Source organism: Callionymus lyra, chromosome 9, assembly GCF_982586985.1.
Source record: "Callionymus lyra chromosome 9, fCalLyr1.hap1.1, whole genome shotgun sequence".
NCBI classification, from domain to species: domain Eukaryota; kingdom Metazoa; phylum Chordata; class Actinopteri; order Syngnathiformes; family Callionymidae; genus Callionymus; species Callionymus lyra.
Window position 1 is genome coordinate 15705906 of NC_141826.1, and position 20840 is coordinate 15726745.

General features: G+C 40.5%; 1 protein-coding gene across 1 annotated transcript in view; it reads right to left on the minus strand.

Moving 5' to 3' along the window:
• Positions 1–327: 327 nt before the first annotated feature.
• Positions 328–20840, minus strand: part of ppargc1b (peroxisome proliferator-activated receptor gamma, coactivator 1 beta) — an 81824-nt gene continuing 61311 nt past the window's right edge. The window contains exons 3-12 of the mRNA XM_087798910.1: positions 18171–18356; positions 14773–14898; positions 11727–12696; positions 11619–11664; positions 9015–9079; positions 7196–7829; positions 7049–7106; positions 6706–6824; positions 5660–5775; positions 328–5581 (exon numbers count right to left, since the gene is read on the minus strand). Of these exons, the coding sequence (XP_087655036.1) occupies positions 5490–5581; positions 5660–5775; positions 6706–6824; positions 7049–7106; positions 7196–7829; positions 9015–9079; positions 11619–11664; positions 11727–12696; positions 14773–14898; positions 18171–18356 (2412 nt within the window). The 3' untranslated portion in view covers positions 328–5489. The remainder of the gene's footprint in view (positions 5582–5659; positions 5776–6705; positions 6825–7048; positions 7107–7195; positions 7830–9014; positions 9080–11618; positions 11665–11726; positions 12697–14772; positions 14899–18170; positions 18357–20840) is intronic.

Here is a 20840-nt window from a genome sequence, read left to right on the forward strand (position 1 = left end):
CACCCACTTAAGGACTGGAGTGCGTCATGTGATCACAGTGTTTGTGTTTGTTGTTGTGTATGAATAAAAAAATGCATTAGAGATAGGTAACCACAGGCATTACGCATCGAGCCAAGAAATGATGATTCACGTTCTCCAAATAAAAGCAAATATGAGAAATAAATATTTAGTAAGTTGTTGAATCATCAACTCTGGGTTTGATGCGTAATGCCTGAGACCACATGGACATGTTGTTGGTCGATCTTCGCTGATAACATCTGAATCTAAACCCGTTTCCTCACCTTATACATGACGCCCCGTGAGTAAAACACCACAAACACTCTCGTCTCTGTTCATTAGGGTTTATTTTTTGGAGGCAAATCAATGAATATATGTTCTTTATACAGTATATGAGGAGCACATCTCTACAGTTTCATAATGTAAACAATCTCTGAAGAGAAAATGATTCAGTTTAAAAGGAAGCCGTCGTCTTCGGTTTTAAACTATTTACACCAATTAAAATATAATTTATAACATCAGACTTCTATGAAACTAGATTTGAACAATTCAAAAATACTGAAATGCCTTTTTTGTCTCCACATTCTCAAGACACATGAAAATCACACAAAAAAAAAAAAATGGAGAAGAAAACAAAACTAAGTGGCGCATAAATAAAAAAAAAAAGAGCAAACATATGTAAAAATAGAAAATCTCAACTAGCAGTATTTACCTACATAAAAAACAAATCATGTGAAGCTGATAGTCGTTAGAAGAAGAAAAACAATGTCTGCCCTTTTTTTTGTCCCGCAACAACGTCACTTCACGACCCGACGAGAGTTTGACATCGGTTCAGATTGAAATATCGGGGAGAGGGGTTTCGGCTGAAGGGGTACATTGTTTTCTGAACCAAAACAAAAACAAAACAAACAAACATGGTTTCTGTCGCGAGCCTTTTTGATTTGAACTTTTTTTTTTTTTTCTTTTTTCCCACTTTTTGGTCAACTTGTTTCACGGTTTTTCTTGCCCATTTCTCACAAATGAAGAGTGGAAAGAAAAAAGATATTGCATTCTAGTGAGGGGAGTTCCCTTTGGAAGTTTTTTTTTTTTCTTTTTTTCTTGGTTATTTGGATTCGCCGCCGCCCCCGGGCCGACCACCTAGACCGGGCGCACGACCAAAACGTGTTCTAAACACTGAGGAGAAATGGTCAACATCAAAGTTTTCTATAAGAAAGTATATAATTATCTAGATATCTACACAAACACACAAATATATAGTCATATATATGTATATAGCTTCTTTTATAGTATGGCTATTAAGAAAAAGTCTTTAATTACGTCAGTAATTAATCATAATAAACCATGTCGGATTGGAAAGGAGCAGAAACGGTAATAATTCTCTTTTTTTTCTGAAAGCTAGTGGTAGCTTGTCGTCCTCCTCCTCCCCCGTTTTTGATATTTAAGGCTTGCCATGATGACAAATGGGGTTGTTTTTTTTCCACGCCGGTCACCTCGAGATCGATCGGACGCTGAAGAGGTCGACCCAAGAAACCGTCCAGAGATGGGAGAGAGCCGGGCGAAGAAGAGAGTGCGGGCGGGGTGGCGACAGGGGTAGCAGCAATAGTGAGGGGTGAAGTTAATGAGGAGTTCGATGAGGAAAGAGTGATGTTGGCTGATGGATGGAAGATTTTTGGAAGTTTTTTTTCAGATAGAGCTGCTGGAAAAGCTGTTTGCAGTCGAGGTGACTCGGGATTTCCTGGACGCCTGACCGGGAGGAGACCCCGGGGCAGACCAAAGACAAAAAAAAAAATCGATTTTGTTAAATTTCAATAAGGTGGAGAGAACAAAATAGCTACTGTAGATCAATTTCATTAGATATAAAAACAAAAATAGGTATTTTTAGTTATAAAAAAATTTACGGACATTTTTCAACTGTGTCTTTTTTACGTTAAAGGAAGGGTAGGTAACCTTTTCCCCTAACTATGTAGCTTAAAATTCCCTTCACACCTCGGTTGATTATACATTTCTAACATAATAAATTCATTTTTCGTCACCCGTTGTTCGTTCAGTACTGTAAAAGAATCGAGGACGTAAGTCAACCGTTGGCCCCGCCCCCTTTGCGCGTCATTACAAAAGTTAGCGTCGATGCTACGATGCATCATTCGAAACAGTTTAGAGCTGAAATTGTAGGTTGTCACAATGTTTTGAGGCCTAATTTACGTCTTCAGATGATTCAAAAACACTTTCTTTTTTCCAGAGAAAGTTAAAAAAAATTCTGGGGTAAAATATATATTTAGTAATTTCTTTAAATTCAGTTTTAAGCTGCCTTTAATATCGTACAAGATTAATTTCAGGATGTATTCGCACCTCGAGCAACAGCGTGAACCAGCAACTCTACTGGAAGAAAAAAAAAATGGATCAAATTTCGATGGGAAAAAAGTCAATGAAACCGTTTCTTGGGGATTTTTCCACCTCTACAGCGTCGGCGTCCTCGCGACCAGCCGCCTCCACACATTCCGTGACCAGAGTTCCAACATGTGCACCAATAAAACGTGGCAATAACAGCTTTAGAGGATATTTGGGATGTTACTTGTGCAAGTAAATATTATTGAGTACACGTGTTGACCACATTCTTCCAGCCTCCGCGCGGCAGCTCCGTGAATTGCTTTGTGTCCTGGTTGTCGAAACAACCACTCGCCCCCCTTTTTCGCTGTACATTATTACCTCTTAAAAATAACATTTGTATATATATTGCATTTGAAATTGCTTCTTTATGACGTCAAAAAAAATAATCTCAAGGAAAAAAAAAAGAACCGGCGTCTAAAGGGATTTTCTTTTTAACAACAGTGTCGGACTTTGTGTAGTCGTTTCCCTTTCACGTCGAGACACGTGTGATTAGCAAAAACCACCACCTTTTCCCCAAAAATAAAAAAACACACACTACAATTTATGTTTACAACGAGGCATAGTGCTATGTACACATTATATATTCATATATTGTATTTTTCTTTTTTAATATGTAAACCAGCACATTCTCTCGCTTTTCTAGTCGCCCGACAAACTAAGCACACAAACACCCGAGTGACTTGCTCGACAATAAGGCGCATTTGTACTTAGTGTGCGTTCCCTCGGAAAAGTCGGAGGAGAATTCAGTGATGTAAACATTCAATTTTTTGTGTGTTACAGAGGAGTAGATAGATAAACTACGAGAGAGCGAGATTATCCGGTAAAGAAAGCCAGGTTTTTTTTTTTTCGGGCGGGACGTGTACCCACACACGGACAGGAAGCGATACAGTTTTTTTAAGATAAAGAGACAGGTTTTTGAAAAAAAAAAAAAAAGAAGAAAATTCCCCCAAAAAGGCCAGGAGAAGGCGAAGGCGAGCTAAACCTTCGCCGGCGCTCCTCGCCTCGACCCGCTAGCAGTGTCCGACTCACGCACGAGACAAAGACAAACAGTTACACAAGGACGCACACGGTCAAGACTCCAAGATACCGGACACATTCAAAGAAAACTTTTAGTGAGGCGAGCGATTACAGTGACGTCGTGGTGCCAGGAAAAAAAGATAAATAAAATAAAAATAAAAAAATGGCCATTATCGGGAAGAGCATCCTGTCGAGAGATGCGAGGTAGAGACGCTGATACAGAACCTCCGTCATCAGTTTTGACACCGAACATATGGATCTGGTTTTGATTAGGATGTGAGGGGTTTGGTGTCGCGCGAGGATGCTCTCCCTTTCAAAACCACTGATGCTACTGGCTTCAACCCTTTTTTTGAATGAACAAGCACCAAGAAAAGCGTCACAATCTTCGGGGCGAGCGGCGGTGGTGGTGGTGGGGGTCAGGGGTCAGGGGTCGGCGACACGGTTACATTCAAAACTCTACAAGTACATTCCGTTTTAACTGAACGCGTTAGCTAGCTGTCCCGCCAGGTGTGCGACGGGAAGCCGGATGATCACGATGGTTCCTCGGATTGAAGTTCAGTGAGAAATATGTGTCTCCCCCAAACCCCCCCCCTAATTTCGGCGCCGCTCGCTGCCGCCCAAGTGTAAACAATAACTGTTGCATTGGTGGTCACGTTTAAGGTGTGCGGGACCCGTTACCGGCACTACATGAAAGACCTTTAGCTTGACGCGGGAGATGAACATTTGGCAGTTTTTTTGTTCTTCGAAGGTGCGACGCAACATTAGCTCACAAACACTTGCACGACATATAGTATAACAACAAGCACGATATTTTAAACATATCGCAGTAGAGGTTATTTTTTTTTAACCGCTAACACTAGCGAGCTAATGGTTAGACATGACGCTACACATCGGTTAGCATAAGTCGTGATATAACGAACGGCGAAGGCTAACTTAGCCACAGTTGCTAATGCATATCTGCCGACTCGGCGGATCGCTACGACGATATCAAGGAGACGGTCGTAATGATATGGCTCAGTGGTGATTAAACTAACAGTGCCAAAGACCAGCTGAAATGGAATCGATCGCCAATTTTCCCGCTCAAATAATACCGTTGATATTAGCATGCTAGGTTGTGCTAACGAAATGTTTTTTTTTTTGTTCTGATGAGTTTAAATACATTTTGGCAGAATAAGAATAAATAATTGCTTTTTCATTGTCGAGGTCGTCCCTGATCGCACTAAAGGCCTTTGATGTAAAAACATGCCGCAACCAGTAGCATTAGCGGTATAAAAAAAATAAAAAACCAAGTGCCAGATTTTGAGTTTCCGAACAAAAAGGGAGGAGAGCGCGGAGGCGCCGACCTCCGAACAGTGCATAGATCAAATCAAGGAAGCACTACAATTACAAAAGAAACGTGATTTGTTTTCTTCTTCATGTCAGATTTGTAAACGTTTTGTCAGGTGATTACATCTTCTTATATCCCATAGTCCATTACACACACAATAGATTTGAACATCCAGAAGTTTTTTCGCAAAAAAAAAAAAAAAAAAAAAAGAGAACCAAAGCAGGGTTTGTTTTTTTTTTTTCGTCGTAACTCCGGTTCTAGGCCGCCAACACTACGGCGTCGCCCAATTTTTTTTCCCCACCCACCACGTTTTTCTTATAAAACAAATAGAACAAGAACACACACGCAGAGAAACACACCACGAGGACCAACGCGAACGCAAAGATAGCAACGGCTTTTTGCTACAGAGCTTCTTCCCCGCTCTCGTCTCCGGACGGGAAGAAGGCGAGCGAGACGACGTCACCGACACAGACGGGAAAGCAGCAGCTTTTTTTTTTTTGTCGTTATTGTTGATCAGCAGTATCACCATTTATCGTCTATCGTCGCCCGTTTTCAAGTCCTCGGTACCTCCTCCTCGACGGGGGACTCCCCGGGTCGGCGTCCCTTCTTGGTTTTTCTAACGCAGAATCCTCTCGGGTTGAGGAAGGAACAAAAACAAAACAAAACCAAAAAAAAAAAAAGGTCCTTATCGTTATTCCAATGGTAAAAATGTAAACATTTGTCGCCTTGCGTTGAGGGTTCCTGGAGGGTAAGGCTGGCCCAGTCAGCGGTGCAGCGACTTCTGGGCCTCCTTCAGCAGAGTGTCAAAGTCCAGCGCGTCGTACTTGCTCTTGACAGGACCTGGACCGGCTTCGTCTGCGACCCAAAGAGAGAGAATTTTCAGTGACCCAGCGTTTTCGGATTGGAAAACTTTTTAAATGTTTTTTTTCTTACCCAGGTCGATGTAGCGTTTCCTGGAGAGCCTCCGCTGGCCGCCCGGGATGATGTCGCGATCCCTCCAGTGTCGCTGAAGTCCCGACTGACGGATCTTGATCACGCCGCAGCGCTCCCTAGAGGCGGAGGACGGCGTTAGCGTGTTCACGGCAACGAAAACACGATCAGCCGGAGATGATCTTGAAATATATATTAGCCTCCACTAGATGGCGGTCTCTGCACTAATGTTCAAGTGATGAAACATCAAATCGTTTTTTTAAACTGTTGGCGCCACCTACTGACCTCTAAACAACATGACACTGTTTCATGAAGCTTCATCACTAACTAATAAATCATGTTTTATATAAAAAAGATGAAGGAATAAAGTAGGCTTAAAATTTCACGTTGGTTTTTGTCTGTTACAGTAAAATAACAAATTTAAAAAAAAAGTTTAACCACAGTAATAAATATTTTACTTTATAATTATGACCTAAAGAAAAATGTGAAGTGTAGTAAAATAAAGTGTGGTTCCTAAACAAAGTAATATGAATAAAAATGTCAATCAAATCTAAAAGGTGAAGAGAAGAAACAAGAACCACATTTACATTACATTACGTTACATTTAAAAAATGAAACAACAATTACTATCAAATAATCATAATTACGTCAATTTAATTGTTAGTTTGTAAAAAAATATATTGTCATAAATATGAAGAGAAATTAGAGAACAATTAAGTGAAGGAATTTTTTGTGTATTTAGTTTCACTTTAAGAGCAGATTTTGAAAAACAAGTTTATATTCAATTTACATTAAAACAATACAAATAAAAAAGAAGTTACAATTTAATGCAGTAAAACAAAAAATGTCATTAAAAATATACTAGAAAACATTCAGTAAAATATTGTAAAACAACCTGAAAATAAATATGAATCAACTTAGAAAAATATTTTGGTCATAAAAAAAGTGACAGTTTTAAAAGTCTACATTAAAAAAAGCGTAAAAAAGACAGTAAAAACAAGTTCACAAAACAGGAGACGGTGAAAAACACAAGTGTCTCAAACACTCACTCGTTGCAGATGATGACCTTGCAGTCCTCGGCTTTCCCGAAGACCTGGAAGCGTTTCTTGAGCTTGTTCTGGGTCATGCTGCTGGGCAGGTTGTGGATGTAGAACAACTGGCAGTCGTCCTGGCAACAGGGAAACCATGGCAACAGTGAGGACATTATGGGATGGACACAGGAAGTGAAGTGTGGAGCCGCAGCCAGAGACACCGTGTCCCTTTTGTCCCTTTCTGGGGTCTATTATTAGTATCTGCTGCAGAGTGTGTGTCAGTGTTAGAGTGTGTGTGTGTGTGTGTGTGTGTGTGTGTGTGAGTTTGTTCAAAGACAACTAAAGTTTGGGGCATCTTTACCTGGTCCGACATGTCTTTGTGACTCAGTTTGTCGTCAGAGAAGATCTCCGAGCGTTCGCTGAAAGAGAGGACGGGCGAGTGAGTCTAGGGCGAACAGCAGGGGGCGCTGCAGAGTCAGACCCGCAAGCGTCGGTCCAGCTCACTCACCTGCTATCCGTCTTGCTGGCGGGAAAGTCGGGACATATGTGGACCGGCGATGGCGAGCGCGACCCCGAGGATCTCTCGGCCTCTTCCTCCGAGGTGGGCGGCGTGGACGCCATCAGCTGACAGTCGGTCAACAGCTCGGCGATCACCGTCTGCTCCTCCTCCAGCTCCGCAATGCTGGACGCCACCAGAGCGTCCAGGTTCTCCTCGCAGGTCTCCGCCGCCGGGACCTGGTCGGCGAGCTTGGGCTCGGGCGTGCCGGGCCGCTCCCGTCCGCCGCCGCCGCCCTGCGCCTTCAAGATGGCGCCCAAGATGGCGGCGCTGCGCCTGCGGCTCTCGCTGAGGCTGAGGGCGCAGTAGTTGTGGTCGCCGAAGCTGCGGCACGCCTCGGCCTCGCCCGCCTGACCCATCCGTCGCAGCTGGGCGTAGAGCTCCGTCTGCTCCGGGAGCTTCCGCTGGTGCGACGCCCGGCTCAGCCAGCTCCGCGACGCGCTCACGTGGGAGGACGGCAGGACTGTCTCGCCGCCGCCGCCGCCGCCGTCCACGCCCGAAACGCCGCCGCTCTTGCCGCCCTCTGCTGGCTTGAAGAGTTCGTCCTCCACTGGCTTGTGAGGGGGTGTAGTGGGAGGAGTCAGACCTGGAGAGACACGACACAGGAACGATGAAGAGGTGATGAAGAAAGATTAAATACCAAAGAAATAGATCCAGCGATATTGAATATCGACAGGTTGTAGTGCATAATAAAATATAATAAAACAATATTTACGTGTATCAATGTATTTTTTTATAGCCACGAAATTTAAAGCAACTCATTTCAGAATCTTATACTATATCTTGGGAGTTTTATTGAATATTTATATTGATTTAATTATGCATTTTTATTTTTTAACTTGTAATTTGAATCATTTTCCAAATGGTATTTTTATATTTTTAATGTACTTTATTTCTCAAAAGTAGATGATTAAAAATGTTTTATAACATGTTTAGGGGGAAAACAAACGTTTATTAGCCGAGTAGTTTGAAGTGAAATGAAGCTTAAAAAAATTACATTATAATGCACACAAAAATATAATATAAAACATAATAATTACTCATTTTTTAACTTTTATTCTTTTGGCTCGAAAAACAAGCAACATTTATCCTTGTGTAAATTAATTACAAGCTACTAATGTTAGAGTTTCTCTTATTACATTTTTGGAATAAATCATCTTTATATTGATTTATTTGTATTTTTATTTATTTAACTAATCATTTTAATCGCCGTTTCCAAACTGCAATTTATTTTTTATGCTTTACTAATTAAAATTAGATGCTTAAAAAAAAAGATTTTTTTTTTGAAAGGAAAACAAAAATCTAAAAGAATGCATTTTAATTATTTAAAAAAATGATATACAATTTAATAATAAAGAGTAATCAAATATATTTCAAAAATAAATTAAACATGCCAAATATAATAATCAATAGTGTTTACTTTTATTTGGTAACAATTGTTTAAAATTGAGCAAATAATCCGGGAATTTCTCACATTTTATTTTGGAATTCTTTATTTTTTTTAAATATTAATATTGATTAAATGTAGTTTTTCTTCTATTCTTTACTACTTAAATTTTCTGATTTTTTTTACACGGAAAACAAATATTGCAGTTTGAAAATAAATCTCAATATTATTACATAAAGTAAAAAATGACTAATAAAATATAAAAATCTAAATTTAATATGGGAAACACAATAAGCACTAATTGTAACTTTTATTTCGATTTCATCTTCATATTTCATCTCATTATTATGGGATTTTCCACAGTCAGAGTCGAGGCGTTGTTACCTGCTGTGCCGCACAGATCCACTCCGAGTGTCTGCTCGAAGCTCTTGCTGCTGAACTGAGACTCTCTGTCGGGTCAGAAAAATAAAACACAGAGTCAGAGTCGATCCAATAAGAGTCGGTTCTGCTCTGAAGCGGCAGCAGTGAGTCTGCAGCTGCTTCTTATCGCAGCGTTCCATGTGCAGCTCCTGCTATTCTTCCGTCGCTCTTCTATTTCTGGCTCGCTTTTCTCTCGCCGCCGTGAAAAGAAAGACGCTCTGCAGAGTGGATTTGGCTCCGGGCGGAACATTCTACCTCCCCGTTCGAGGAAAAATGTGGGAATCAAATAAATATGAGAGCACTTAGAGTGACAGATTAGCGCGAGGACGGAGTTTGTTCACGAGCCGTCGCCGTGATTAGAGCCGGCTCTATTAATGAGCCACGACATGTGACTCGCTGTGATCAGGTGCGATGAAGAGGTGTCTTCCTTTCAATCAATCCTGGTTACCAAGGAAACGGGGTAACTGGGGTAAAAAAAGGATTCTTTTAAGTCAATTTAAGTCTTTCTCTTTCTATCGTCGTGCAAGTCCTGGGTCTGCCCCGGGGCCTCCTCTCCTGGCGGAACAACCGACTAGTAGCTGAGGTTCTACTCCGAGTCTCCCCGGGATGACTGAGCTTCTAACTCAACCACGAGAGAGTCGAGACGTCTGCAGAGAAAACAGTTTTCTTGTAGCCGTGACGACAGGAGATGAATCCAACTGTCACAAAATATATCTTTATAAAAACTGTATGAAATGATATTGAAAATGTATGAAAAAATTAAATATATTGTAAAATAAATCTTAAAAATATAATGTTTGAAATAAATAATAAATATATCATGAAATATATATTTAAACATAATTTAAAAAAAAAGAAACAAATCGTTTTAAACACCTGATCTCAATCTGAAAATCTCAATAGTGTATTCAATACTTTAAACACTATAAAAAGTTGAATAAATTGTCAAATAAATCTTTAAATTATTATGTTCAACTTGAAATAAACAAGACACATTTCAAAAAATAATTATTCACGATATAAGTTTTAAACAGTTTTAAAAACTATACTTAAAAAATGGTAAAAATCAAAACAATATTAAATGGCAAAATAAATCGGAATATTATAATGTTTAATTTAAAATAAATATAAGAAATAATCATCATAAAATTATTAATTAATAATAAGTAAATAAGTAATTATATTTTTTTAATCGTTAAAAAAACAACTTAACTTAAGAGAAAATTGTACTGTATATATGCAGTATAAAATAGTTAAATACATGGTAAAAATCAATCTTTAAATTACCACTAAATAATAGTATCATAAATAATTATAAAGATTATAAAATGATTAATCAAGTTACATTGGAAATAAACATATCAAAGGGAGTCGTTACACACTTTGTTTGTCGACAGTGTCTCAGAGTTTGACTGACACACACCTGGTCGTCATGTTGAGGCACATTTTTAAACATCCGGACATTCAAGTTGAGTCGGAGGAGACTTGCTCTCAGAACTGGGTCAGACCAGCCTCTGCACGCCGTGAGAAAGTGTCGGATTATAAACGGCAAATAGGATCAAAGCCATTAGTGTTGATTACGGAAGTGCTGATTAAGTTTTTAGTTGAACAGTCGCAGACGTTTGCTCCGATTTCCTCCCTCGAAACACACAGTTGATTTACGACTCGTGAGGGAGTGGATCGGGTGGTCTGTCCAGGGTGTCCCCACCTGTCACCCCAAGTGACTTGGACCGACGTGTCACATTACTCTAATATGGAAGCAGTTGAATTTAATCCTGATGTACTTGAACGCACCGTGAGACTCTCAAGATTCCTGTGTTTGATTTATGTGACAAGTACTTTTGGCTCGTTGCTCTTCTCTAAGTATTTTTGAAGAACATTTCACCACAAGGAATTAAAAGGCTGAGCCAAAAAAAACCTTGGAAAATGAATTTACAAAAAGTAGAAAATTTAATTTTTTACTGAAAGCAGTAAAAAATGTGGACCAGGGAACAGTCTAATTCCAGCGAAACTATTTATGAGAATATCATAGAAAAATGTGATCACTCCCAACACAAAAATTCGTAGAGAAAAAAAAAAGAAATTATGTTAGAAAATATGGCAAAATATGTAATAAATAAAACTTTTGCAAAAAAATGTAACTGAAAGAAAAAAAAAATGATGTGAACTAATAAATTAGACAATAACAGCTTAAAAAAATAAAATGAATGGAATAAATAAATATAAATATTTCTATTTCTCTTTCCATTTCAATATTTTCCCTTGTTTAAATAATCCTTTTTTCTTTCAGTTACATTTTTTGCAAAGGTTTTTGTCGTATCGTTTTATTTATTCCATTACATTTATTTTTCATCTTATTTTTTGTAATTCTATTCCAAATGTATCCATTTTTATTTGTATATAAAGTATATATTCTTTATTATATCTATTCTTCATTATTTTAAATAATGAATAAGCTTGACGACAGTCTACTAACTCATGTCTCACAGACTGAGGTCGTAGCTTCTTAGCTCAGCAGTGACAACCATGAACATCTCTGGACTCTAAAAGCACGTAAAAAACACTCACCCAGTGGTTTTGGGATTTAGCGGCAGACAGAGGCAGGATCGCTTCTCTGCAGGAAGAAGCAAACGGTCAGCTCAGCTCGGAATCACAAGACTGACGTTCAATAGTTACCGTTGTGGCCGCAGGACTTCTCGGCGCCGTCATCGGTCATCGCGAGCTTCTCCGCTAACGTCGTGGCCCCGTCAACGGCGTGGTTCGGTAACACCTGGACCCCCGCGTACGCCTCGTCGCCCTCCTCCTTCACCTCCCTCGGCCGCGAGGGTCGTAGTCTCTTGGCGAAGCGGCTCGGGAAGGTGGCCAGACGTCGTGAGCGCCGGACGGAGAAGGAGCCGAAGTCCTCGGGCGTGTCCAGAAACATCTCTGGAGAGTCGGCTCTTCTTTTCGGAGAGGGAGAGTCGTGCCGAAGCTCGGGTTTGGGTGAGGCGGAGGACGGGGTGTATTTAGTGGAGGAGGAAGTGGTGGGCGCGCTCAGTCTGCTGGGTCTGTGGGGCTGGACGTAGGGGGGACTGTGCAGCCTGTAGGGCTTGCTAACGTCGTAAGAGTTGCTCTGTTGCAGGAGTTCGCAGAGAAGCGAGTCGGCCTTCTGCTCCCGCCGCCGGGCGAAGGGAAGCCTCCGGGGGACGCTGCTAGTCGTCGCCCCTACGCACGGCCTGGGGTTTCCCACCAGGACCACTCGGGTGTTCGTGGAGGCGGGCCGGGAGGTCTCGGGTCGCGCCCGTTGCCGCTGCATTTCACGGTCCTTGCGCTCCCAGCCCTGCTGCTTGCGCACGGGCAGACAGTAGGTGTGCATGTAGGTGATCAGCTCCACCACCGAGCGCAGCTCCTTCTCCGAGCTGTACTGAGGTTTGAGGGGCTCCACCGGGGCTGTCGACGCCTCGACCTCACTGCTGGAAGACTCCTCCTCCTCCTCCTCTTCGTCATCGTCGTCGTCGTCCATCTCCGACTCGCTGTCCTCTTCATCCTCCTCTGTCTCGGCATTCCGTACGTCCGCAGAGTCCCGGCTGGTGGTGAGGTGGCGGTGCAGCTCCGTACAGAGGCGACCGGCTGGACGAACTGCCCGGGGCTTCCGCTCGAGGTCCGTCTGTGGACAACATGGACATTAGATCGAGAACGGAGTCGGTGAATCTTTGAATCCCCTTCCTTGAATCACTAAACCTCGTCACCCGTTTTATGACCCTCTTGAACTGTGTCATGAAACCTTGTCAACTGTGTCTTAATAGTCTTTAGCAGTTTCATGAAACCTTGTCAACTGTGTCATAATAGTCTTTAGCAGTTTCAAGAAACCTTGTCAACTGTGTCATAATAGTCTTTAGTGGTTTCATGAAACCTTGTCGACTGTGTCATAGTAGTCTTTAGCAGTTTCATGAAACTCTTTTCAACTGTGTCATAATACTCTTTAGCAGTTTCATGAAACCTTGTCAACTGTGTCATAATAATCTTTAGCAGTTTCATGAAACCTTGTCAACTGTGTCATAATAGTTTTTAGCAGTTTCATTAAAACTTGTCAACTGTGTCATAATAGTCTTTAGCAGTTTCATGAAACCTTGTCAACTGTGTCATAATAGTCTTTAGCAGTTTCATGAAACCTTGTCAACAGTGTCATAATAGTCTTTAGCAGTTTCATGAAACCTTGTCAACTGTCATAATAGTCTTAAGCAGTTTCATGAAACCTTGTCAACTGTCATAATAGTCTTTAGCAGTTTCATGAAACCTCTTAAACCGTTTTATTAAAGACCCATCTCTACTTTGACCCACACACTCTCGTAGCTCAAGGAACTGTGACATCAGCAGTAACACACACGTTTGTTTTTTTCCGCTGCAAACGCACATTCTCTGGAAGATGCTTTCACTTGCAGAATAAATCCTCCGACCTGCTTTTTTTTTTTCTACGTTACAAATGAGCGCGTGTTTACAACATGGGTGGAGAGGAACCCGAACACACTGGTGTGTCTTCAGCTTCCTGCCCTGGATACAAGGGAACAAGCGCCACTGCACTAAATCTTGCGACTCTGAGCGATGATTCAGAGTGCAGCTGCGCTGAAATGGCTGCTTCCATATTACTCATACGAGCGAGAGAAGAAGAGCGACGATGATTCACTGTTGCCCTCCTGCCCTGTCAGTCAATGCTCTCGCCATCTGCCACACCGAGGCCCCCGCCAGGGTGACGGATCCAGGCCCGGCTTATCCGCACACCGCTGTCTGCGGAGCAGCGCATCCTCTCTGGTTAAGCCGGAGCAAGAGGTGACGTAGAAGCTCTTAGTCAAGACAGACGAGCAGTCGTGGCCAACGCTGGATTAAAACTAATGAATCCCCGGAGACATGACATCGATCTTCTCATCGCCAATATTGCCTCGTTTTTTTAATTCCATTATTAATCTCTTTATAGGTCATTAGATGCTTTTTTTTTATAATATAAATTCATTTTAATTAGTGGATTTTCCAGTGAAACTAGTATTTTTTTCCTTCTTTTTTATTTAAATATTTCAGGGGTTTTGTTTTAATTGTTTGTATTTAAATAAAATATACATGGAAGATTACATTTTACTTTTATCTTATTCAATCATATATATTTGTTTTATATTATTATGATCCAATTAAAGTAGAAAAAAAAACATATTAAATTTTGCGTGTATAAATTAATATATATCTATTATTTAGTTAGAACTTCTAATGATTTAATATATTATAAATTTTAACATGAAATACATATTTACGTAAATATACATTTGTTTTAAAACATTTTTACATTTTAAATAATATTGAATATTCTTTTTAATTGACTTTGACCATTATCTATATCATTTTGATTACATTTAAACAAAAGTACACATTTAATTTTTTTTATTAACATAATAATTACAATATATTGCAGTGTAAAAAAAACACAATTTTTAATATTAAATAAGTTAAATGTATTTTATTAAAAAATAAATCTTATTTAATAATCTTTTTTTTATATATTAGGATCAAATTAAAGTACAAGAAAAGTAAGTAAATACTACATTTTATGTGTATTTAGATTATTTAATTAAATTCCATTTTTTATCTTACGTGAGTGAAAATATTTAAAAATTTGAATTTATTATCAGAAAATTGAAGAAGACGATGATGAGTCGTTGACCTCCGACCTTCCCACCCGATCCAGATTCACGCTCACCTTCACGAGTGGTCGGACCTGCCGTAGGTGGGAGCCTCTGTTGCTGTAGCGATGTGTCCGAACGCCATCTTTGTGGAGGTCGCTGCCCGTGGGCACATTGGGAGGGGTTTGTAGAAGTTGCTTCAGCTGGTGAGACAAATAAAAAATATATATATATTATTCATCAACACATATTTATCTACCAATTTTTAAGACTAACTTCAACCATTTCTTTTTGAGGAATCTTAAATAAAATTTTAATTGGAATATTTCGGCTGCTGGTCTCCTGCAAGAACTGGAGTGGAGTAGATTAGGACTTTCTGAGGATACATTAGACCTCATGGGATCCTTCCATGAAAGAAGAGAACTCATCATTTTTTTCTATAATCCCAGAATTCCTCTCCTCTCTCCTCCCGTCACCTCTCTATTCATTCCATGAACACAGCACAGGAATCTGAAACCAATGCAGGGGAATTACCCTTCAAACAGATATTAACAAAATCTGCATTATACCGTCGCTGCTTTCTCTTTCATCCATCTATTCATCCATTCATCGTGGCGCACCAGGCTTCATGACGGGGCCATCAGCTGATACAAATCAGCTTAGAGAGAAAATCCCCCCGCTAAGCCGCCCCAAGCTTCCGGTGAGGACGAGGTGGAAAATACAGATGTGTAGGGGAAAGAGAGAGGAGTCGGGAGCAGGGCGCCCCGAAATGATCGCGGTGAGGTCATTAAACTCAATTATGCTGAGTCGTCACTGATCGCTTCAATGATTGTGAGATTCCGGGTCTGCCCCGGGATTTCCTCCCAGAAGGAAAAAAAGATGCCCAACTGCAGTACTTAGAGTCTCTGCTGGTCTGTAGAGATTTTACGAATCTACTGGCCACTAGGGGTGAAAGAAAATATAGACACACTTTAATATTTATTTTAAAAAAATCACGATACTGTATTATTGTTATTATTTATTTTACATTAGGTCTTTAAAGATCATGTTTTATTTCATTATACTTATTGTGGGGGTTACATTTAAACTTGGTTAAATAAGTGTGTTAAATAAAAAAAAATACATTTACAATTTAATAAATAATGAAGTGTTTTTTTTGGTGTAATTAAACTTCTAGATAGTAGCAGTCCTCTGTAGCTAAATCCACAAGATTTCAGTGATGACTGAGGACGAGAGGATACAGTCGAGTCCAGAAGCTTTTAAAGCTTATGTTTGGACGAATTTTAGTTTCAAAACAAGTCAAGTAGTCTGAGAAATACTACAAATATATCCTTGTTCCAAAAGTACTGCACTTTATTGTATCGTTGCCCCTACTGGCCACAGCGAGGGTTCGAAACCCACCACCGAAGGTCGGACGTAGCCGGCGGCCCCCCAGACATAAAACACCTCCTCGCGTTCCCCTCACAAGCTTTAACTTATCTCATTTTAACGACGTACATTTACACCGACCGCCCTAATGAGAAAGGTATTATCGCCCCCGCGGAGTTTTGGCACCGACCCCGGGAACGCTATCTGGGTCAGATAACGGCTTCATTAACGGGGCCCCCTTTGTTGGGCGCCAGCTTGGCTCAAGGAGGACGGCACTCGTCGCTGAGGAGACTTGAGGTTCGAGTCTGTGGAGCATTGATAGACCCTCGAAGAGGGCTGGGGGGGGCAGAGGGGGTCCTCGAACCCTCCACTCTGGGCGACTTGCGGAGCTTCAATGGACGCCCTTGTTCTGTGGGAGAACCACCTGGAGCACGCTTGGACTTCAGGAGCGTGTCGGGATGAATACAAGTACCTTTTTGAAGAGAGACTTCTTCATGTTCACTTTTTTAAACTGCTGTAGATGTAGTTTCACTTGTCGCCAGTAGAGGGAACCAGCGCACACATGTCAACAGATGAGCGGTCATGTGACTGGAAGCACTCAGCTGATGGGAGTATAGATGAAATGTACACACACACACAAACTAAACAGCGTAATGTCATTACAGCAGCTTTTCCTGCGCGAGTGAATGTCAGCCGGCTATTTTCCGATCCTGCTAATGTAGACGATGAAAACAAGAAACCCTGCGGGATGATTCGAGCGTTTCTGTCCGGGGGTCGGTCCTTTGAGAGACCCCAGACCACCGGGGAAACTCTAAACACGGAATTTCAATCGAGTGAATCACCCCGGCCTGTTCCAGGGAAAAGAGTGAGCGCTCTTGGCAAGAGGGATAAAAAAAGAAAGAGCAACAAAGATCTTCTACGAGAGTGAATAGAGGATCTTTGATTCATCTCTTATTACGATGATTTTGGGCTTCCAAAATGAGATTACGGTAGCTAAAGTGGATTACGTTGGATCGCCTGTCTGCAGTCTAGTGGATACCTGACCATTTTTTTTAGAGCACACCGATCGGCCGTAACATTATGACCACCTGCCTAATACGTCTATGGCCCTCTTTTGTTTTTTTAAAACAATGTCATCATACAGTGACTCATTTTAACCAGATCAAGGACACACCAAGGAAAAAGATGAATCACATGTTTCACTGATGCTTCGGGGCTGCTGGTTCTATTCCTAGCATTTCAAAAATTTTAGACATTTTTGGGCCATTCTTCTGACTCAGCTCGTTTTTTTCCTTTTTAGTCTCGACTATTAAGTTTGAAGGCAAAACCTGCATGTTAACCAGAGTTAAAACCAGTGGCTCTGATCATTTATTAAGATTTTTAAGTAAAAAACAAGAGATTAAAACGACCGGACCATCAAGTTGTACGACCAGCGCCTGCTGACCTCACCGTGAATGGAAAAACTTATCCGGTCAAACTACTGCTGTTGACCTTGGTGAAGGTTCTGTTGACACCAAAAGAGTTTATCTCTCCGACGACTTCTCTGTTGAGATGTTAAACAAGCCGGAGCGTGACCTTTTAAAAGTTTGAGGTCAAGATAGCATGTTGGCTAAACTCACTCCACACTGATAGCGTTCGGGTTCACTAGAGGCCGATTTGATTTGTCGGGCTATAACGAAAAAAGTTAAAACTTTTTTGTTTGGATCGATCCAGCGATTACATCTCTTGCTTCTTTACGAGCCTAATCGGTGACGCGAACCCATGACATGCAACCTTTTGAGATTGCATTCATCGCCGCTGAATATTCACGCCGACCATCAATGATGGGATGATAACGAGAAAGAGGATGATGCAGGTTTTAGAGGAGATCAGGTGCAGAGGAAAAGAGAGACAAAGAGAGGGACAAAGTGAGAGACAAAAGAGAGAGGGAGGATGAACAGCAGGGGCCGAAAACAAGGTCAGTTCCTAGAAGTTTGATTCAGGGAACAGCAGAGAGGCACCAGGGAACAATCGTGTAAAGGGGGGCAGGGGGGAACTCTGCAGTGAACAAGCTAGCACATCCGCCACTGACTGAAAAAAAAAATCTGGATTTGTAACTGTCTCTTACTAGAGAGCTGTCTTCAGTGTGAGCGCCCATCAAGTGACTGAGGTCTTCGGGGCAGAGGGCGAGGCCGTCCTCCTTCTCGGCGTCCGCCTTGGGCTCCTCCTCCAGCGAGGGGAAGACCGAGAGGCCGCCCATCCCATCCAGACTGTCGGTGAGGGCGGCCAGCAGCGCCGCATGCTCCTCTTCTATCTGGAGAGCGAGAGAGTGATGAGAAACACCTTCATATCGCATGACTTTCATTTGACCTTTCTCATTAGATCAACTTCATTCTTCTGAATTTTTTTTTTATGATTCATTTTTTTAATGTTTTACACTATGATTTGTGTTTTTGCCTTTTGACAGTTTTATGACTGATACATTCTAGTGTTGAAAACATTTTCCTTTTTTTTAATGTATACCACAAACATTTTTATATTGTGTTTTGGTAAAAGTCTTTTGAAGGTTTCAGCTTCTTTTTTTAAGGTTTTGCTGTTTTAAATTTCTTCCCCCCCAAATGTATTTATTTATATTTTAACATATTTCATTGTTTCTTTTGTACAATCTAATATTAGATATATGCATATTTCTTAAACATGTTTTATATATAAAAAAAAAAAGTTTTATATGGTGTTTTGGTAAGTTAAAAGAAATATATATTTTGCTGTTTATTATTATTTTTTTTTTACAGGTATTCTTTTTCCAAATGCATTTATTTTTCTTTTTAATATATTTTTTTCATTTTAAAATTTTACATTTGTACCATTTTATGACTGCTACATTCTTATTTTGTAAACTAGTTTTACCCTTTTTTATTCATACAATGAACATTTAATATTATGTTTAAATGTCATCTTTTGAGTTGAAGAAGTTCATTTTATTTGATTTAAATGTATCTGCCCGGAATTCCGATAAATATGGAAAAAATACTTCTATTTTTCAACTTTCAAATATTTTGTGGTTGTTCTTTCAGAAATAACCATTTTGATTTAATACATCAACTGTCAACATTTTTTTCTATCTCTCTAAAAATATCTATTTTACACCCCAACAAATATATTTGTATTTATTTACATTATTTGTCTGTGGAGTCCGGAAGGTTTTACATCTCTATATACCCCATGAAGCTCGTGTTTGTCAACTAGTAATAGTAAGTGAGTATATAGACATAATCCTTGGCTAAAAAACTCTTATTTATCTTTGACAAAAATACATCAAATACAGAAAGAATCCGACAACTTCAAGTCCTGTAAGAAGTTGAACATGAGCTGCTGCTTTAATCCTCCTGACTTTAACACGTCATAAATCTCATTAACGCCACATTTATCTTAAGGATTTCTTCAGGAAATTTGACAACCGTCGTGCGCGTTTGTTTACTCCGTCATTTGCATGATCCGTCGCTTAAAAAAGTGGGAGTACAGATAAAACTGCAGTGGCTTAATTAAAATGTAGATTTCCGGGGCTCGCGGTGTCGCATCTGCATGGAATACGTAAGACCGGCTCAGCCTCCTCTCGTCTGCCGTTTCCTTCTCGTGTCATCTCATATTTTCCCCGATACGATATTGATCGGTCTGAAGCGGCAGACTGCCGGCGAACATGCTAATAAATAGAGTAATAAGCAGACTGAGGGGGGCCAATTGAGGAGGGCGAGGGGGTCCCGTCTCGTACCGTCCATCGATACGCCACTTATTCACTGCGACTTATCGACGTCGGCGTCGAGTCGCACGGGATTGATTGCACGGCGAGATTTACCTTGACGGGAAAACATGTAGCCGCGGTAGAGACGTGTCAACTTTAGATGGTGTTTGTTATCAAGTTTGGTACCATTTTTGTTTCATGACAATTTTTATTATCGAAATTCGAGTCGTTTTCTTTGCCTTTCAGTTTATTTCTTAAACTGTTTTATTACTTTTTTTTCTACAGACTTCATTAAGTAAGTTTATTTAAACAAGGAACCAGGTGGTGTTTTGGTCAGTGTTTTTAAAGCTTTTAAAGATGTTTTTTCTACATGCACTTCTGCATAGTTCAAGTATATTTTTCTGCTCCAGACTCTTTATGTTTTAATATCGCAAAAAACTTTTTTTCTATTTGTTCATTTCTAGTTGTACTTTCAGAAAACACGTCACTTTGTTTCCTTCGACAGACCATTATTTAGAAGTTTAAATATTCTTTTTCAATTTTTGGTTTTCATTTCTATTTTAAATGTATATAAAATATCTTGTTTTCTTTGACCCAAGTGCTTGTCAAAGAATTGTTGCCTCCTCAGCTTATGATCAAAATATCATATTAGTTGTTTGTGTATTTTTTCCCAAAGAGAAAAAAAAGGTTGATGGCCTTAAGTGGTCCTTTGCTAGGACAGAGCAGGAAAGAGGAAACTGGTATTCCTTATTCCCATGACGTGGTGGCCTCCGTTGGCGCTGTGGTCTTGCTCGGGTTGGATCCGAACATGATCTACAGCCTCTATCATCACGTTACACATCATCATCGGGGGGGGAATTACTTTCTTGGCAGATCAGACTCCAGCCCAGACTTGGACTCGGTGCCAGGAGCAAAAGCAAACACTGGCAGCTTCACAAACAAATGATTAAAGCTGCAGTTTTTTAACGCCTCGGAAACGAAACACGCCTCGGCCACTTTATCTTCAGACGCACCTTGACTTCCAGCAAAACTCTGGCGGGTGTGTAAAAAAAAAAATAG